The sequence below is a fragment of the Rattus rattus genome, chromosome 7, assembly GCF_011064425.1.
Source record: "Rattus rattus isolate New Zealand chromosome 7, Rrattus_CSIRO_v1, whole genome shotgun sequence".
Lineage (NCBI taxonomy): Eukaryota > Metazoa > Chordata > Mammalia > Rodentia > Muridae > Rattus > Rattus rattus.
In genome coordinates this window covers 70,118,198-70,131,767 of record NC_046160.1, presented here as the reverse complement: position 1 = coordinate 70,131,767, position 13,570 = coordinate 70,118,198, and the positions used below count along the sequence as shown (strand labels likewise).

Sequence of the window (13,570 nt, the reverse complement as noted above, 5' to 3'; positions counted from 1 at the left end):
TGGTGGGACAAAGTTACTGTACATAAAAGGAGCTTAGTGGAGAGAGACGAACACATCCATGGAACATTGCCAACATGAAGCAGAGGTCCCTGGACCTCCTGGCTCTTTACACATTAAACCCTTATGTTTCTCCCAGCTGCCTCTCTGTTCCCTCCTTACACCTCTTTTTAATATTTTCTTCCAAATGAAGTCCTTGTGTGTTACTTATGAGACAGTCCTCTTCCACAGAAGCTGTGCTGTACATGAGACAAACATCTAAAATAAGGCAAAGGTTCTTGTGTCTCCTTGTTCTTTTCTTGGGATCACAGAATCTGATAATTGAAAAGGGCCAACCTTGAGAATCATCACAGCCACCCACTGTCAAATCTTACCTCTGGTATCCATGACAAGAGGAATCCAGTGGCCATTTGTCAAAGTAGAACCTACCACTTTTCAGGAAAAGCCATTCAATCTTAAAACAGTTGTCCCTATTACAAGTGCTACTTTCGAGAGCCTCCAGCTGGCTGAAATCTGTCTTCCTTGGCTCCTTCTATCTCTCAGTGCCAGTTCTTCCACCTGGAAACAGAGAGTTCCTGTCAAGAGAGCCACTCTGCTCATTGCATTGCTCCCTAAGATTATTGCCTCAGTTCAACATCTTTTCAAACTGTTCTCTATTTCTGTAATATAGGACATCAAGTCCACCATTACCCTGCATACTTTGTTTTTAAAAGTTTTCTCATGTGTTTCTCTTATTTTCCACTTCATACCTACCAATAATTTTTTTTACATATGGAAAGACCCACACAGAAGAACAATACTTGTCACTGCTTTCATTATAGCTATAGAACTTCTTGTCACAAAAATTACTTGTACCTAGTAGGAGGACCATGCCTGTGCTCTCATGCTCAAGATCGAAGAGTAATTTGGTTAAAGAGTAATTAAATTTAAATGGAAGGTATTTGAGTTTTACAAGTGTGTTGCTGGGAGGAGGGAGTGTTGACATGAAAATTTAGGTATCAGTAGTTAAAATTGGAATGGGATGGAATGTGGCAATTTACAAATTCTTGTAATTTTTCAAATTGAATTTTTTTATTTCCAATACCGACACCCATATGCTCTACTAAGTCAAAGTCAGTGGGCAAAACAAACCTGTATCAGTAGTCACACTTAACAAACTTTTGTTATATGCACAAAAAGGACTCTAAGGTAACATCCCAAACAGCAACCCACCCTAGAGGAACTAACAATGTAGAGACTGTAACAGAAATCTTTGCTCCCTCCCTAAGGGTGTCATTTAAGTCAATGAATTGATAAAAGCAAGAGGTTATGATGTTGGGGTGGGTAACACGACATGGTAGATTAGCTGGAAGAGGCTCTTAATTTTTTTGTTCTAGAAGCATAAAGAAAAGCAGACTAAATTTGAGTAAGTTGGAGTGAGGTTTGCAGTCATTCAGAGGCACTTCTGACCCATGTCAAATAGACACAGTACATCTCACTTTTACTTGTAGCCACTTAGGGACTCGTCAAGAGGATGGGTTACTTCAGAAAGTAGATCAGGATATTCTCTTTCTATAATTGCATGGTGAGAAGGAAGATATGGCATGTTAAGCTTCTTGAACAGTACAGTTTAAAATTTTAACTCCAAAAATATAAGAAAAATAGTGATTTTTAGTCAATCAGAAGCATTTGACACTCATGAATAATTTATTTTTGTCTGAATGTATTGCCACAGTACCCTCAGTGCTTTTCCTCTGCTAGTCTTCAGAACCGTTGTTCTCCTCAAACTTGCTCCCCTGCCCCAAATAAGGGAGTTTAAAAATACACATAACAAACTGAAGATGGAGTGGGAGACCTAACCTCACAAGCTCAGAACTGACTAGTAAAACGAAAATTACACTGCCTTGCTGACCTCACATGGTTCAATCCACGATGTTTGGGTTTAACTCCAATCTTATTTGGTTACCAAAATTGAGGGAATACACAATCTCAGACAGCTTAAAGTGACCTACAACACAGAGAAAATAAAAACCCCTTAGAGTGAGAAGAGTTCCGTGTATCTATAGGTAGAACTTGGGGCCACATTTCTCAGGTCACTCAAGACAATCCAGACTCAGAATCACTCAGCCACCCTCTTAGTGTCATAAGGGTGTAGACACAGGATTCTTACTGTCACCCTAGAATTACAAACTTCATAATTAGCATTCTGGATTTGATACTCATTTTCTTTGTTCATAAATAAAAGTAGAGTTGCCTGATAACAATTTCCTTACTTATATAAAAATACTTTATTTCTCCAATAGGTTGTTTGGCTTTTACAAGGGAATTATCCCACCGATTTTAGCTGAAACACCAAAAAGAGCCGTCAAGGTAAGTACTGTGTGCTTTGTCTCCATGTAAACAGAGTTCAATGACAGCTTCAGTATCAAGGCACCCATAGTAATCAAGGGGAGGCTTGATTCACTTCCCTTAATTCACATCACTTAACATAAACACTAAAATTTTTTTGATTGGTAGTTTTCTTTGAGATCTGTACTTTTCAGACTTTGATACCAAACAGTAAGTAAAATCTGTACATTAAGCTACATGAAGCTGGGTGTAGGGGCACACCTTTAGTCCCAGCATTTGGGAGACAGAGGCAGGCAGATCTCTATGAGTTCAAGGCCAGCCTAGTCTACAGAGTGAGTTCTAGAACAGCCAAGGCTATACAGAGAAGCCCTGTCTCAAAAAAGCAAAAAAGAAGAGAAAATACGCGAGATTACTTTTTCCATATAGATTAATTCTGCCGTTTTTGTTAACTACTGCCCTGTCTATACACATGCTGCTGAGAATATTGTTCAGGCTGCTTTTATTACAATAAAGAATAAAGTTAGAAAATATTTACACGTGAAGGTATTTCCTTTTACTTTTGGTGCTGGAGATGGGACTGGGGACTGCACACACCAAGCCCAGGCTCTCCCACTATCTCCACCTCCACGTTGTATGAAACACGAAGAGCGTGCAGACCGGGCATTGAGTAAGCAGCTTCCCCACGGAACACAGGAATGCTACTTCAAACCCCTGGTCGGAAAACCTGCTCAGAGACGTTCTAGCAGTTTTCCTGATTCGAAGTCTCTTTTCTGGGGACAGAGAGAGAATATGGGCCGTGGTTTCAGCATAGCCTTCTTCACTCTCAGCCAGAAATCCAGTTATTTGTCCTTCATGAGGAATGACAATGTCAAGCTTTGGGCCTCCGGAATTGCGTGCGAGGATAATTGTACCAGCCGCCATACACTCCACAACTCCGATCCCAAAATGCTCATTCCACATGGTATGCAGAGCGATTGTTGCTTCAGACAAGTAATTCTTCAATTCATCGAATGAAATGTTTATTTTAAATTCCACGTTTTCTTGAACTCCCAAATTCTCAGACAGTCTTCTCAGTTGGTTTACTCTAAACTCATCATCTTTGTTGCGACATCCTCCAATAAGGACAAGTTTTAGAGAATAGCGGGACTCAGCTGCCTTCTCATTTAGCAACTTAGCAAAGGCTTTGATCCACAAAGCACGAGTCTTTTCCAGCCTGAACTGGCCAATGGAAACCAGTAAATGCCCTGGGGTCACCTTTTTCTCATGTAAAGGGATGTCCAGAAATGTCTGCACATCACAAGGTGGACAAACAATGCTAGTGCAACGCCCAACTTTCCACAGTGAGAGACTATGGTTTAGTGTCCATGAAGAATTAACCATGACTATGTCATTGTACGATCCAACAAGGCCATAAACAAAAGCAAATGAATAGTAATAGATGAGCCTTGCTTTGCTGAGGAGAGCGTTTCTGCTAATGAAAGCAGCGTTATTAAATCCAGGATTTTGATTCTTCACCACCGACAGCATGTCCGTGCTGATAGTGGGATAGTGAGCGTAGCTCCCAACTCGGCAACCTCACACATATTTAAACAGAGGGAGTGTGAAGGCGGATCCCATCGAATCGATGTACACATCAGGAACACGCTGTATCAGAGCTTCCCAGCCAGGAAGAATGGATCCAAGACTTTGGCCTGGCCATGGGAAGGGAGGATAGCGAGAATCTTCCACAAGGTAGCATTTCCTTAAGAAAACACACTGCACTGGGTGAACCGACTTGATGTTAAGCCTTCTAAAGCGCCTTCTAGTATCTGTTGACCACTGACATTAATGTCACAGAATACACAGCATAAACTGCATCAGGATACCTACTTTTTCTGCAGGGCTCTCAAAGCACACCACAGAACTCTCTTCCTCCACCTGCATTGCAGTATGGACGGGAAAATGCAACCACCATTTGATCTTTTCCATTTTTGTTGGTTGAGGCTGACTTTTTCTTTCTCTGTAGATGTCTCCTGATAACCCAAAGGCCAATGACCAAATATACACGCAAAACTCCACATATAATTCGTCCAAGAAAGAAGAATGAATAAAAAAATCTCAGCACTGCGTACACGCACCAGCTCCCTGTGTCCGCCACCATCTTCAACACTAAAAATTTTAATGCAGAAATTGTAGACTAATACTCATTATAATTAAACTTGGTCAGTCTCTCAAATATGCATACTTGTTTGTAAAATTTTTCCCAGGCAAAAGTGTAATGAGGAACGCACACACACACACACACACACACACACACACACCAGTGTCTAAAACTTTGGTAATTAAATCACAAACCCACAAAAAAGCCTGGACCTCTTCTCAAGCAATCCAGAGGTGTCCCTTTGGAGCAGTGAATACTAAAGAAAAAGAAATAGACTATTTATTTGTGTATGATTCCCAAATAATATTTTAACAGGTCAACTTTATTCCCCCCTTCAACATCTTCTGTTAAAATTCTCTTTTGTTGCCTATTACTTGCGTTTTGCTAATGTATAACTGGAGATTTCTGTACTCCTTGCTGGTGTTCAGTGTATGACTGTGAATGTGTACCAGGCCCTTGAAGGATGAAAAGACCTGCACGCTGTTTCCCATGTGTTCTTCCAGGCAAAACTCCTAATTGCAGTAGCTCCAACTGGCACGGCCCTCCCACCCCACCCCCATCACTGACATCACCAAATGCAGCTTTGTCTTTCTATAAAAATAGCCTAAGAATAGACATAAAGACTTCCTTTCCAACTTTATGCCATTTATTTTAATGACATAAAGCTTTTTCACATACTCAATTTTTATCCCCAGTGCTCCTGAAAAGCGAGAAGGAACAGCTTACATGCTGTTACTGAGTAAATGAAGGGGTTGACTGGGTTTGAAAACAGGACAAAGTAACCGACATATATACACAAACATCAAACTTTTGCATTATGTCAAATAGTAACGTAATAGAATTTAAATCCAGGTCTCAAGTTCAGAGAAGAAAGCTTCCGAGCACACTCTCCCGTAATCGCGTCGTCTTTGTGGCCCTGGTTTTTTATGCCTTCTTCATATTATTGCTTCAACACAAATTTCATTACGAGGATCTGAATCGCAGTCAAGGATCTGGAAAAAGTTCACCAAAGTACACAAAAGGACTGAATTGAATTATGAAACGGCCTCACTTGATAAAAGATTGCCCAAGTAAACAAACAGAGCAGAGTTCCTGTTCAAAAGGAAAGTCACTTTGTCTCCCTGGAATAATATATTCATTTGTTCAGTGCTTTCCACGTATAAATAAAGTGAATTGTAATTAAACTTCTTCCTGTAGCCGTTTCTCTTAACGCTATATATTGGAGACAATTTACACTTTAAGAGGATTAAGTTTTATCAATGTTGAACAATCTTTTACAAAAAGAGAAGAAGAAGGAAAAAACAAAACCTTGAGCTTTATAAAACTGAGTTAGTCTCTGAAAAAAAAATAATAGAGCCGTGCTCCGTTCCAGAACAATGGTTAACAGATGAACTGTTGGGCAACTGGATCTGGTGGATGTGTCCCAGACATCTTGTAGCAAGTAGATTTTTACCTTAAAATTATTGAGACATATGGTAAGTACGTTGGCTTTTTAAGTAGAAGTTGCTGTTAAGTGTATCTTTGCCAGATGGATAACACCAGTTTTTCAACACAATTTATGAAAACATTCATTTTATAGATATTTATCTCAGGATTTGTGAAGAAAGCAACCACCTTATTGTAACCACTTCATACCTCATAAACTATTTCATTGTGTGCCATCGAAGTTTATCTCAGAATAAAATATTCAAAAATTGGGGGAGGGGCATCTACATGCATATACCATGCACTTATGTCTTTGTTGGGACGAACTCTTTAGTTATAATTGTTACTATGATCAGAAACCAACAACATTATGCTTGTCTATATTTTATTGTTTGAAATGAAGTTCGTCATTAAAGTAATAAGAATTAAATTTCAAAAATTAAGACAGAATCAAACTGTAATCAGTGAACAGAAGTGAAGATTTGAGCAGAGGCACTGGGAGGTGGGAGACAGTATGGCTTCTAGGGTCTTCTATTCAGTATCCCAAAGCCAGAAATGCAATTGTTTTCTGTGCTCAAATTTCCCTATCATAACCAATCTCATAGGAGGTTATAAACTGTGAATGCCTCTTGCTCACTATTGTGTTTCTGCACCTACTGTGTGCAGAACATAGTTGGTGTATAAATAAGTGAAACAGGAAGACATTTATAGGGAAAAGAGTTTATATGTGGTGATGATCTCTTCCATTTCTCCAAACCCCACGTTTACTATCCAAAGCGTCTTGAATGCCAAGACTTCACTTCCGGTTGGGATCAGTAACAGGACCAGATTAACTGTCCCACACGAGCAAAACCATGAACGTAACAATGAGCAAAGTACATGAAAGACACTGACTCACAATGAAGGGCAGTAAATCTGGGAGAGGGGACATAAGCAAGATGGGCCCTATGAAAGTCCCAGGGTACTGCCTGGAGCAGGTTTTCAAGGCCCTAAGGAAGGAGGGAAAATAAAGGCAGAACCCAGTAGACTCCTTGGGTCAGTCAGACAGTAAGAATAGTAAGGTTATTGGAGTTGGTGAGGGGGGTAGGGAGACAGAGGTCTTCAGAGAAACCCTCTCAAGTATTCAGCCTTACAAGCCTCTGAGAGAGTTCCTACCACCCAAGAAAGGACGAACCCAGAGAATTAGAGATCAGATAGTGTGCAGGGCTAGCAGCGGTCCCTGTGCCTGACAGCCAATCTGGAAAGCTTCTGCTTTCAAAGGGCAATGAGAAGAGTGCTCAGAAGGATTTGCCCTAAGAGTAGGGATGAGTCCTGTAGTGAGCACCTCTCAGCCCCCATTTGTTAGAAACAAGATTTGAATGACTCTCGTACATCTGTGTCTGAGCACAGAATGTCCAGGATGTTAGGTTTTCCAATGGGTTGCTTAATGAGCATGATTTGAAAACAAAAAGAAAAACAGAGACAGAAAAATAAAAGACTAGAAGTCCCAGGCATCCACTTGGAAATCTTCATGAGTGTTGATAGAGCTGTGGGCTGAGTCCATGTCCCTAGACTTCTCGTCATTCCAGTTTTGTCTTACATCTTTGAATTAGCAGAAAGCCAAATAGGGGGAAAAGGACAAACACTGAACAAATGCATCTCACACTCTAAATTGCTAAGGAAATGAGATTTCCATGAGACCTATCATCTCCCAAAACATTCGACCCAACACCAGCATGGAGGAATGCTTCCTAAATGATTCATGGCACAGGGAGCCAACACAGTGACTAGTGCGATAATGCTCATGAGTACGTGCTAGCCTCCTCTTTTTAAAAACAACTAGAGCTTGAACACAGGACATTACTATGCTAGGAAAGCACATTCAGTGAGGTGCAGCCACAGCCCAAACCCTACTCCAGTGGCTCTCAACCTATGGGTTACCACCCCCTTAGGGTTAAATAACCCTCTCACAGTGGTCACCTAAGACCATCAGAAAACACAGATATTCACGTTAAGATTCATAACAATAGCAAAATTACAGTTATGAAAAAGCAATGAAAATAATTTTATGGTTGGAGGAACTGTAGTAAAGGGTCTCAGCATTAGGAAGACTGAGAACCACTACCCTACCCTCTTGTCTGATAAAATTGGCATCTCGATTCACTACAGCAGCACATACAAGGTCTTATCATGTCTATGGACCACTGTAGACTTTCATAAACTAAACATCAAAGGTTCCTCTGTTAACATAAGTACAGGCAAGACATAGAAACTAAATTTTTTCAAAAGTCTTGTGTCAGGGAATCCTACTCAAATTCTAACATTTCATAACAACTCTAATAGCTAAGTTTATGGTTGGACAGGTGAGGCAATATCTGGATGTCTTCTACAAATGTGTTAGAAAATAGGGCATTTTCTTGGAAAGTTGTTCATTGAGAATGCATACAAGACCAAGGGTTTCAGGCCTTGATTTTGAATCACTGCCATAAGAAAGAAGTCTATTGATGTCTGGGGAGACCGAAAATGGTCATGGTAAATGGAGGTTGTATGGTTCATTTACTGCTATAAGGGATTCCATCAGATTTTCTGTAAGTTATTATAACTACATTTGAAAAATGTGAATGTTAAAATGGGATCTAATGGCAACTGCCCCAGACAGGATTAAAAGCTGTGTTAGACGGTTCATCATTTTTAAATACTGATTAATATAATGATTTACTGAGGGGCTTTCAGCCAATTAGAGAGTTTGTTGCAGGAAATTGTTATAAATCTCTAGGTTTGATTTTGTTTCACAGTTTTCCACCTTTGAGCTGTACAAGAAATTTCTGGGATATATGTCACTATCACCAGGGCTGGTAAGTGAGAATATTTATTATACTTAAGTGTGTATGTTATTTCATAAAGCAAAATCCAGAAACAAAAACCCTCTTGATTCCCAAATCCCAGCTACTAAAATATGAATTTGAGTTATTCAATGGTCAGCTACTTGCTGAAAGCCATCTTCATAATAACTCACAATCTGGCTATTTTATGGCTCTCAGTGATGAATTTATGATAATAATGATATGTCTGGAAAGGCCTCTATGATATACAGTCAAGAAAATAAAATAAAGACTACATTCACCTTTGGAAACCAAAACATGCATTTGTTTACTTACACACTGCATGTATCTATTTATGCAAAAGTCAAAATGCCTGAGATTATTTCCTAACAGGTCAGTTTCCCAGCTGTTGCAAAAGCTGTAGTAAATATAGGACTTCAAGTCACTTGGGATAAAATCACTCTGTGGTCAGAGGCAGACTGAAGGGCCTTTTATTGGAACGACTGTAAACAACTCAGCCGGGGAGAATAGGGATCCTACCATGACACAGCTCAGGTATTTCACAAGGCTCGCTTGGTGACTGGCCATTGCCCTGTGCCATAGCTCCCTTCTTGGTGACTTTGCTCCCCTTCATAAAGCGTGTTAAATTGCGTTGAGCAAATGTGTGTGCGCTGAGAGCCTGAGAGCGAGCAACTGCATGAAGCTCCTCCCCCTCTGAATCTGCAAAAGGTGATCAGTGCATCGTCCCTCTACACGGCACCGAACCGCGCAGCCTCTGGAAAAAGCCCTATTTGGTTGTTAAGACCTCAAAATTCCACTGGAAAGGCACCGTGCTTGCCTCCAGCTCTTTAATTATGGTTGTCTCCATGTACGGTGGAGTTGCAGCTGATAAAACCGCTGTGAGGCAAAAGGAAGGGGTACGTCCAAGCGTCACAGCTAAGCGACGGAATGTATCCTAAAGAGTTGGCTGGAAGGACAGCCCGCGGAGAACTGTAGCATACATCTACCCAGCATCCTGAGCCCTTGTGGCACTGCTGGCCTGGGAAAATATCAAAATCTAAAGTGTGGACCGTGTTTTATTTTTTCACCTTCACAAACAACAATGACAACAGCAGCAATATTGGGTATCAGGGACCATATGTCCTTTTCTCATGAAGTTCCTTTCAGAATATTTACTCTAACAAACAGACTGTCGTATTCCTTATCCTCAAAAATCTTACACGCCCACTTTCTAGGGAAAAAAAATCGCTTTCTAGACAAAAGCTTCCAATCCGGCCTCCGGAATAAATGGAGCAGCTGGGAGGCATGATCTCCTATAAGAAGCCGTTATGCCAGCAACCTCAAATGGATAGGATTTTGTTCCGAGCTTGGAGTGGTAGCATTGAATCCCAGCATTCAGGAGGAAGAAGCAGGAAAATGGATCTCTGTCAGCACAACCATAGTGGGTTCTAGAACAACTAGAGATAGATGGTGAAACCCTGTCTCAAAAACAAATATGCATATGTGTATGTACATGTTTGAGTGTGTGTGTGTATATGTATTTCACAGTATCTTTCCTAAAATCATTCTTAATTCTGGAAACTCTTGAGAAAAAAGGAGGTGAGAGACATCCCAGTGGGCGTAGATGAAACGTGGTCTCTGAAGGCCTACCTGGCTGTTTCCGAGCTGTGCTCAGATAACACGTGAGGCACGGCGGGTCTTCTGACTCAAGGTTTGAAACGGAAAAGTATTTGGCCGTTCCATCTACTATAAACGAACTCGTGTAAACCGTATCTGGCCCTCCTCTTTTCCTGAACTCATTTACTCTGGATTCCTGTTTGATGCAGTGAGGCATTTAGCCATTAAATATGCCCTGGTGCTCACATGAAAGCCAGGGAGACTGGAAACCCGACAGCAAAGACGTCTCTGCTACAATCTAAGTAACATGATCTGCTGATATCTGATCAATTCTTCTGACAAGGGACTGCTGAACGCTAGTTCTGACAGCAAATGCAGCTGAGCTTTACCGAGGGACAAAACAGTGAATTGCTTAGAAGATTGCCGTAGTGAGTAATAAAAACCTGGCATCTGGATTTTAACTTTCCCAGTTGGAACTGTCTGAAACTGGTTTGATTCCCTCACCCCCCACTTTTTGGACTCCATGACGAAAGTCTGAGATAAATAAAAAAAAAAATTTGTTCATTTACCCTATACAAATTATGCTTAAGATCGTAATGCAGTGGAATATATGTAAAACATCATATTATTCCTTCTCTACTAGAATCTGTGTGGAACTCCATTCTTCCTCCTTTCCGTGGGAAACCAGAGCAGTCATGCTTGAAAGCGGTTTACATCCATGCATAACTCTGACCCCTGTAGAGAAACCAGAGTTGCTATCCCTATTTTACAGTAGAGGGCATGGGAGTATCCCGAGTTCTGTGGTTGGCCTGCAGCCCCAGCAGCACAGATATCACCTGTGTGAAACTCTTCTCCCGACCACTGTCTCTCTGTGGCTCACACATGCAGGTGTAGACTGGATTTCAGCCGCCCCATCTCCCCGGCCCTCAACCAACCCCGCCTCCACTTTAAAGATACAGAACATTTGTTACCCCTATCTTCCTTCTTGTCCCTTATTTTGAAATTCTTGGAGACACTGATAAGAATAAATGGCAGGCATGGCACATGTTTGTAATCCCAGCTTTTGGAAGTCTGTGGCAGGAGGATCGCTATGAGAGTTCAAGGACAGCCTGGAATGAATCAAGCAGATAGAAGATCTCCATTTCCCATGGGTTTTTGTTCCTCTCCTCTTTGGACACAAAACTGAGCTTCCTGCAATTAGTTTAGTAGCAAGGAATTTTAGAGTATGAAGGGCTATCTCTCTCTCTCTCCCTCTCTCTCTCTCTCTCCCTTTCTCTCCCTTTCTCCCTCTCTTTCTCTTTTTTCCTCTTTGTGTATGTGTGTGTGTGCGTGTGTTGTTTGTGTCTGTGTAAATGCGTGTGTATTAATTATTGTGCTCATTTCTAATGTACATTTTCTGGAAAACTTTTAGGTTCTATGTGTATAACAAAATTATATGAAATTTTTATTTTCTATTGCTAAAATTCTTGTTTTTTTTTTTAAGACAGTGTACCTTTATATAGTCCTGGCTATCGTAGAACTTGCTACGTAGAACCAGGCTAGCATCATACTCAGATATCTGCCCTCCTCCGCCTCGAGTGCTGGGATTAGGCTTCTTTTGCTGAAATTCGACCCATAACAAAAAGAATCTCACATGCAATCATCCTTTGAAATGTTCTGGATTTTAGTGGAGCCCCCAGAACAACCCAGCCATTTTAATCACAGTATTTATTACTCAACTTTTAGGTGCAAAAATAGAGTGATTGCTCCTTTGAAAACAAAAAACAGCTGGGTGTAGAGTTTTTCTACTCAGCATAGATTTTGGCCTACTGCGTAAAAGGCCCTGACTCTGATCCTCCGGAGTGAGAATTAAAACAAAAAATAGAGACTGAATGAGAATAACTTTGTTTTTTTATAATCTTGAGCAATAGCTCTGAGAACATGATTATTCATCTGCATGGTTCCAGTTATGTACCTGGAAGGTGGCTTCTTATAAAGTTTTTTAGTGTTTTGATTATGTTATTGGTTGTTAGATTTATTTACATTTCAAACGTTGTCCCCTTCCCAGTCTCCCCTCTGCAAACTCCCCCTTAGCCTCTAAGAGGATGTTCTCCCACCCACCCACCCATTCTGGCCTCACCCCTCTAGCATCCCCCTATGCTGGGACATTGAGCCTCCACAGGACCAAGGGCCTCCCCTCCCATTGATGCCAAATAAGGCCAGCCTCTGCTACATAAGTAGCTGGAGCAATGGGCCCATCCATGTGTACTCCCTGGTTGGTGTTTTACTCCCTGGGAGCTCTGAGGAGTCCAGTTAAGTGACTGTTGTTCTTCCTATGGGGTTGCCGTCCCCTTCATCTCCTTCAGTCCTTTCTCGAGCTCTTCCATACAGTTCCCCAGACTCAGTCCATAGTTGGCTGTGAGCATCTGCATCTGTATTAGTCATGCTCTGGCAGAGCCTCTCATTGGACAGCTATACCAGGCTCCTGTCTGCAAGCCCTTCTTGGCATCAGCAAAAATGTCAAGGTTTGGTGTCTGCAGATGGGATGGATTCCAAGGTGGGGCAGGCAGTCTCTGAATGGCCTTTCCTTCAGTCTCCGCTCCATTTTTTTGTCCTTGCACTTCCTTTAGACAGAAACAATTCTGGGAAAAATATTTTGAGATGGGTTGGTGGCCCTGTCCCTCAACTGGGGACCAGCCTATCAACTGGAGGTGGTCTCTACAGGTTTTATCGCTCCTCTGTTGGATAATTTGGCTACTGCCATCCCCATTGGGTCCTGGAAACCTTTTGATTCCCTGCCCCCAGCCTGGTTCCTACCCCCGACTGCTACATATTTCTATTCATTTTCCTGCCCTTCTGAACTTTTCTCCTGTCTTTTCCCATACCTGACCCCCACCCCATAAACATTTTATTTGAGGTTCAATAAATGCATCTAAGTGAATATTTAAAAATGAAACTCTCCCTTTACAATTTAAAGCCTTTCATTGTATGCATAAAGATGTTTTAGGATCCACCTTTAACCAGTCAAACAGCCTCCACTTTTGTTAAAGGGAAACGTCATTGTTGATGGGGCTTTGACATTTTATTTTGAAAACATTAGGATGTGGTTTGTGGCTTCTGTAATTTCTTCTCCATGAATTGTCAGCATCTAATCAAGAATTCGAGCTGTTTAGTAATGGTATATGGTTCACTTGGGGGGTTTCTTCATCCTCATCCTAACTTCTGCTACATTGCACAATAAATAAAATGTTTAATCCAACGGGCGCGACCAGTTGTTTTAAAG

General features: G+C 41.2%; 2 protein-coding genes across 2 annotated transcripts in view; one reads left to right on the top strand and one right to left on the bottom strand.

Moving 5' to 3' along the window:
* Slc25a21 (solute carrier family 25 member 21) overlaps positions 1–13,570 on the top strand; it is a 474,469-nt gene that overhangs the window by 420,264 nt on the left and 40,635 nt on the right. Inside the window, exons 4-5 of the mRNA XM_032907774.1 lie at positions 2,280–2,346; positions 8,665–8,724. Of these exons, the coding sequence (XP_032763665.1) occupies positions 2,280–2,346; positions 8,665–8,724 (127 nt within the window). The remainder of the gene's footprint in view (positions 1–2,279; positions 2,347–8,664; positions 8,725–13,570) is intronic.
* On the bottom strand, positions 2,938–4,465 carry LOC116905561 (GDP-Man:Man(3)GlcNAc(2)-PP-Dol alpha-1,2-mannosyltransferase-like). Its single transcript, XM_032908586.1, is given in 3 exon segments — positions 2,938–4,066; positions 4,195–4,234; positions 4,237–4,465. Coding segments are annotated over 3 exon segments (1,398 nt in total).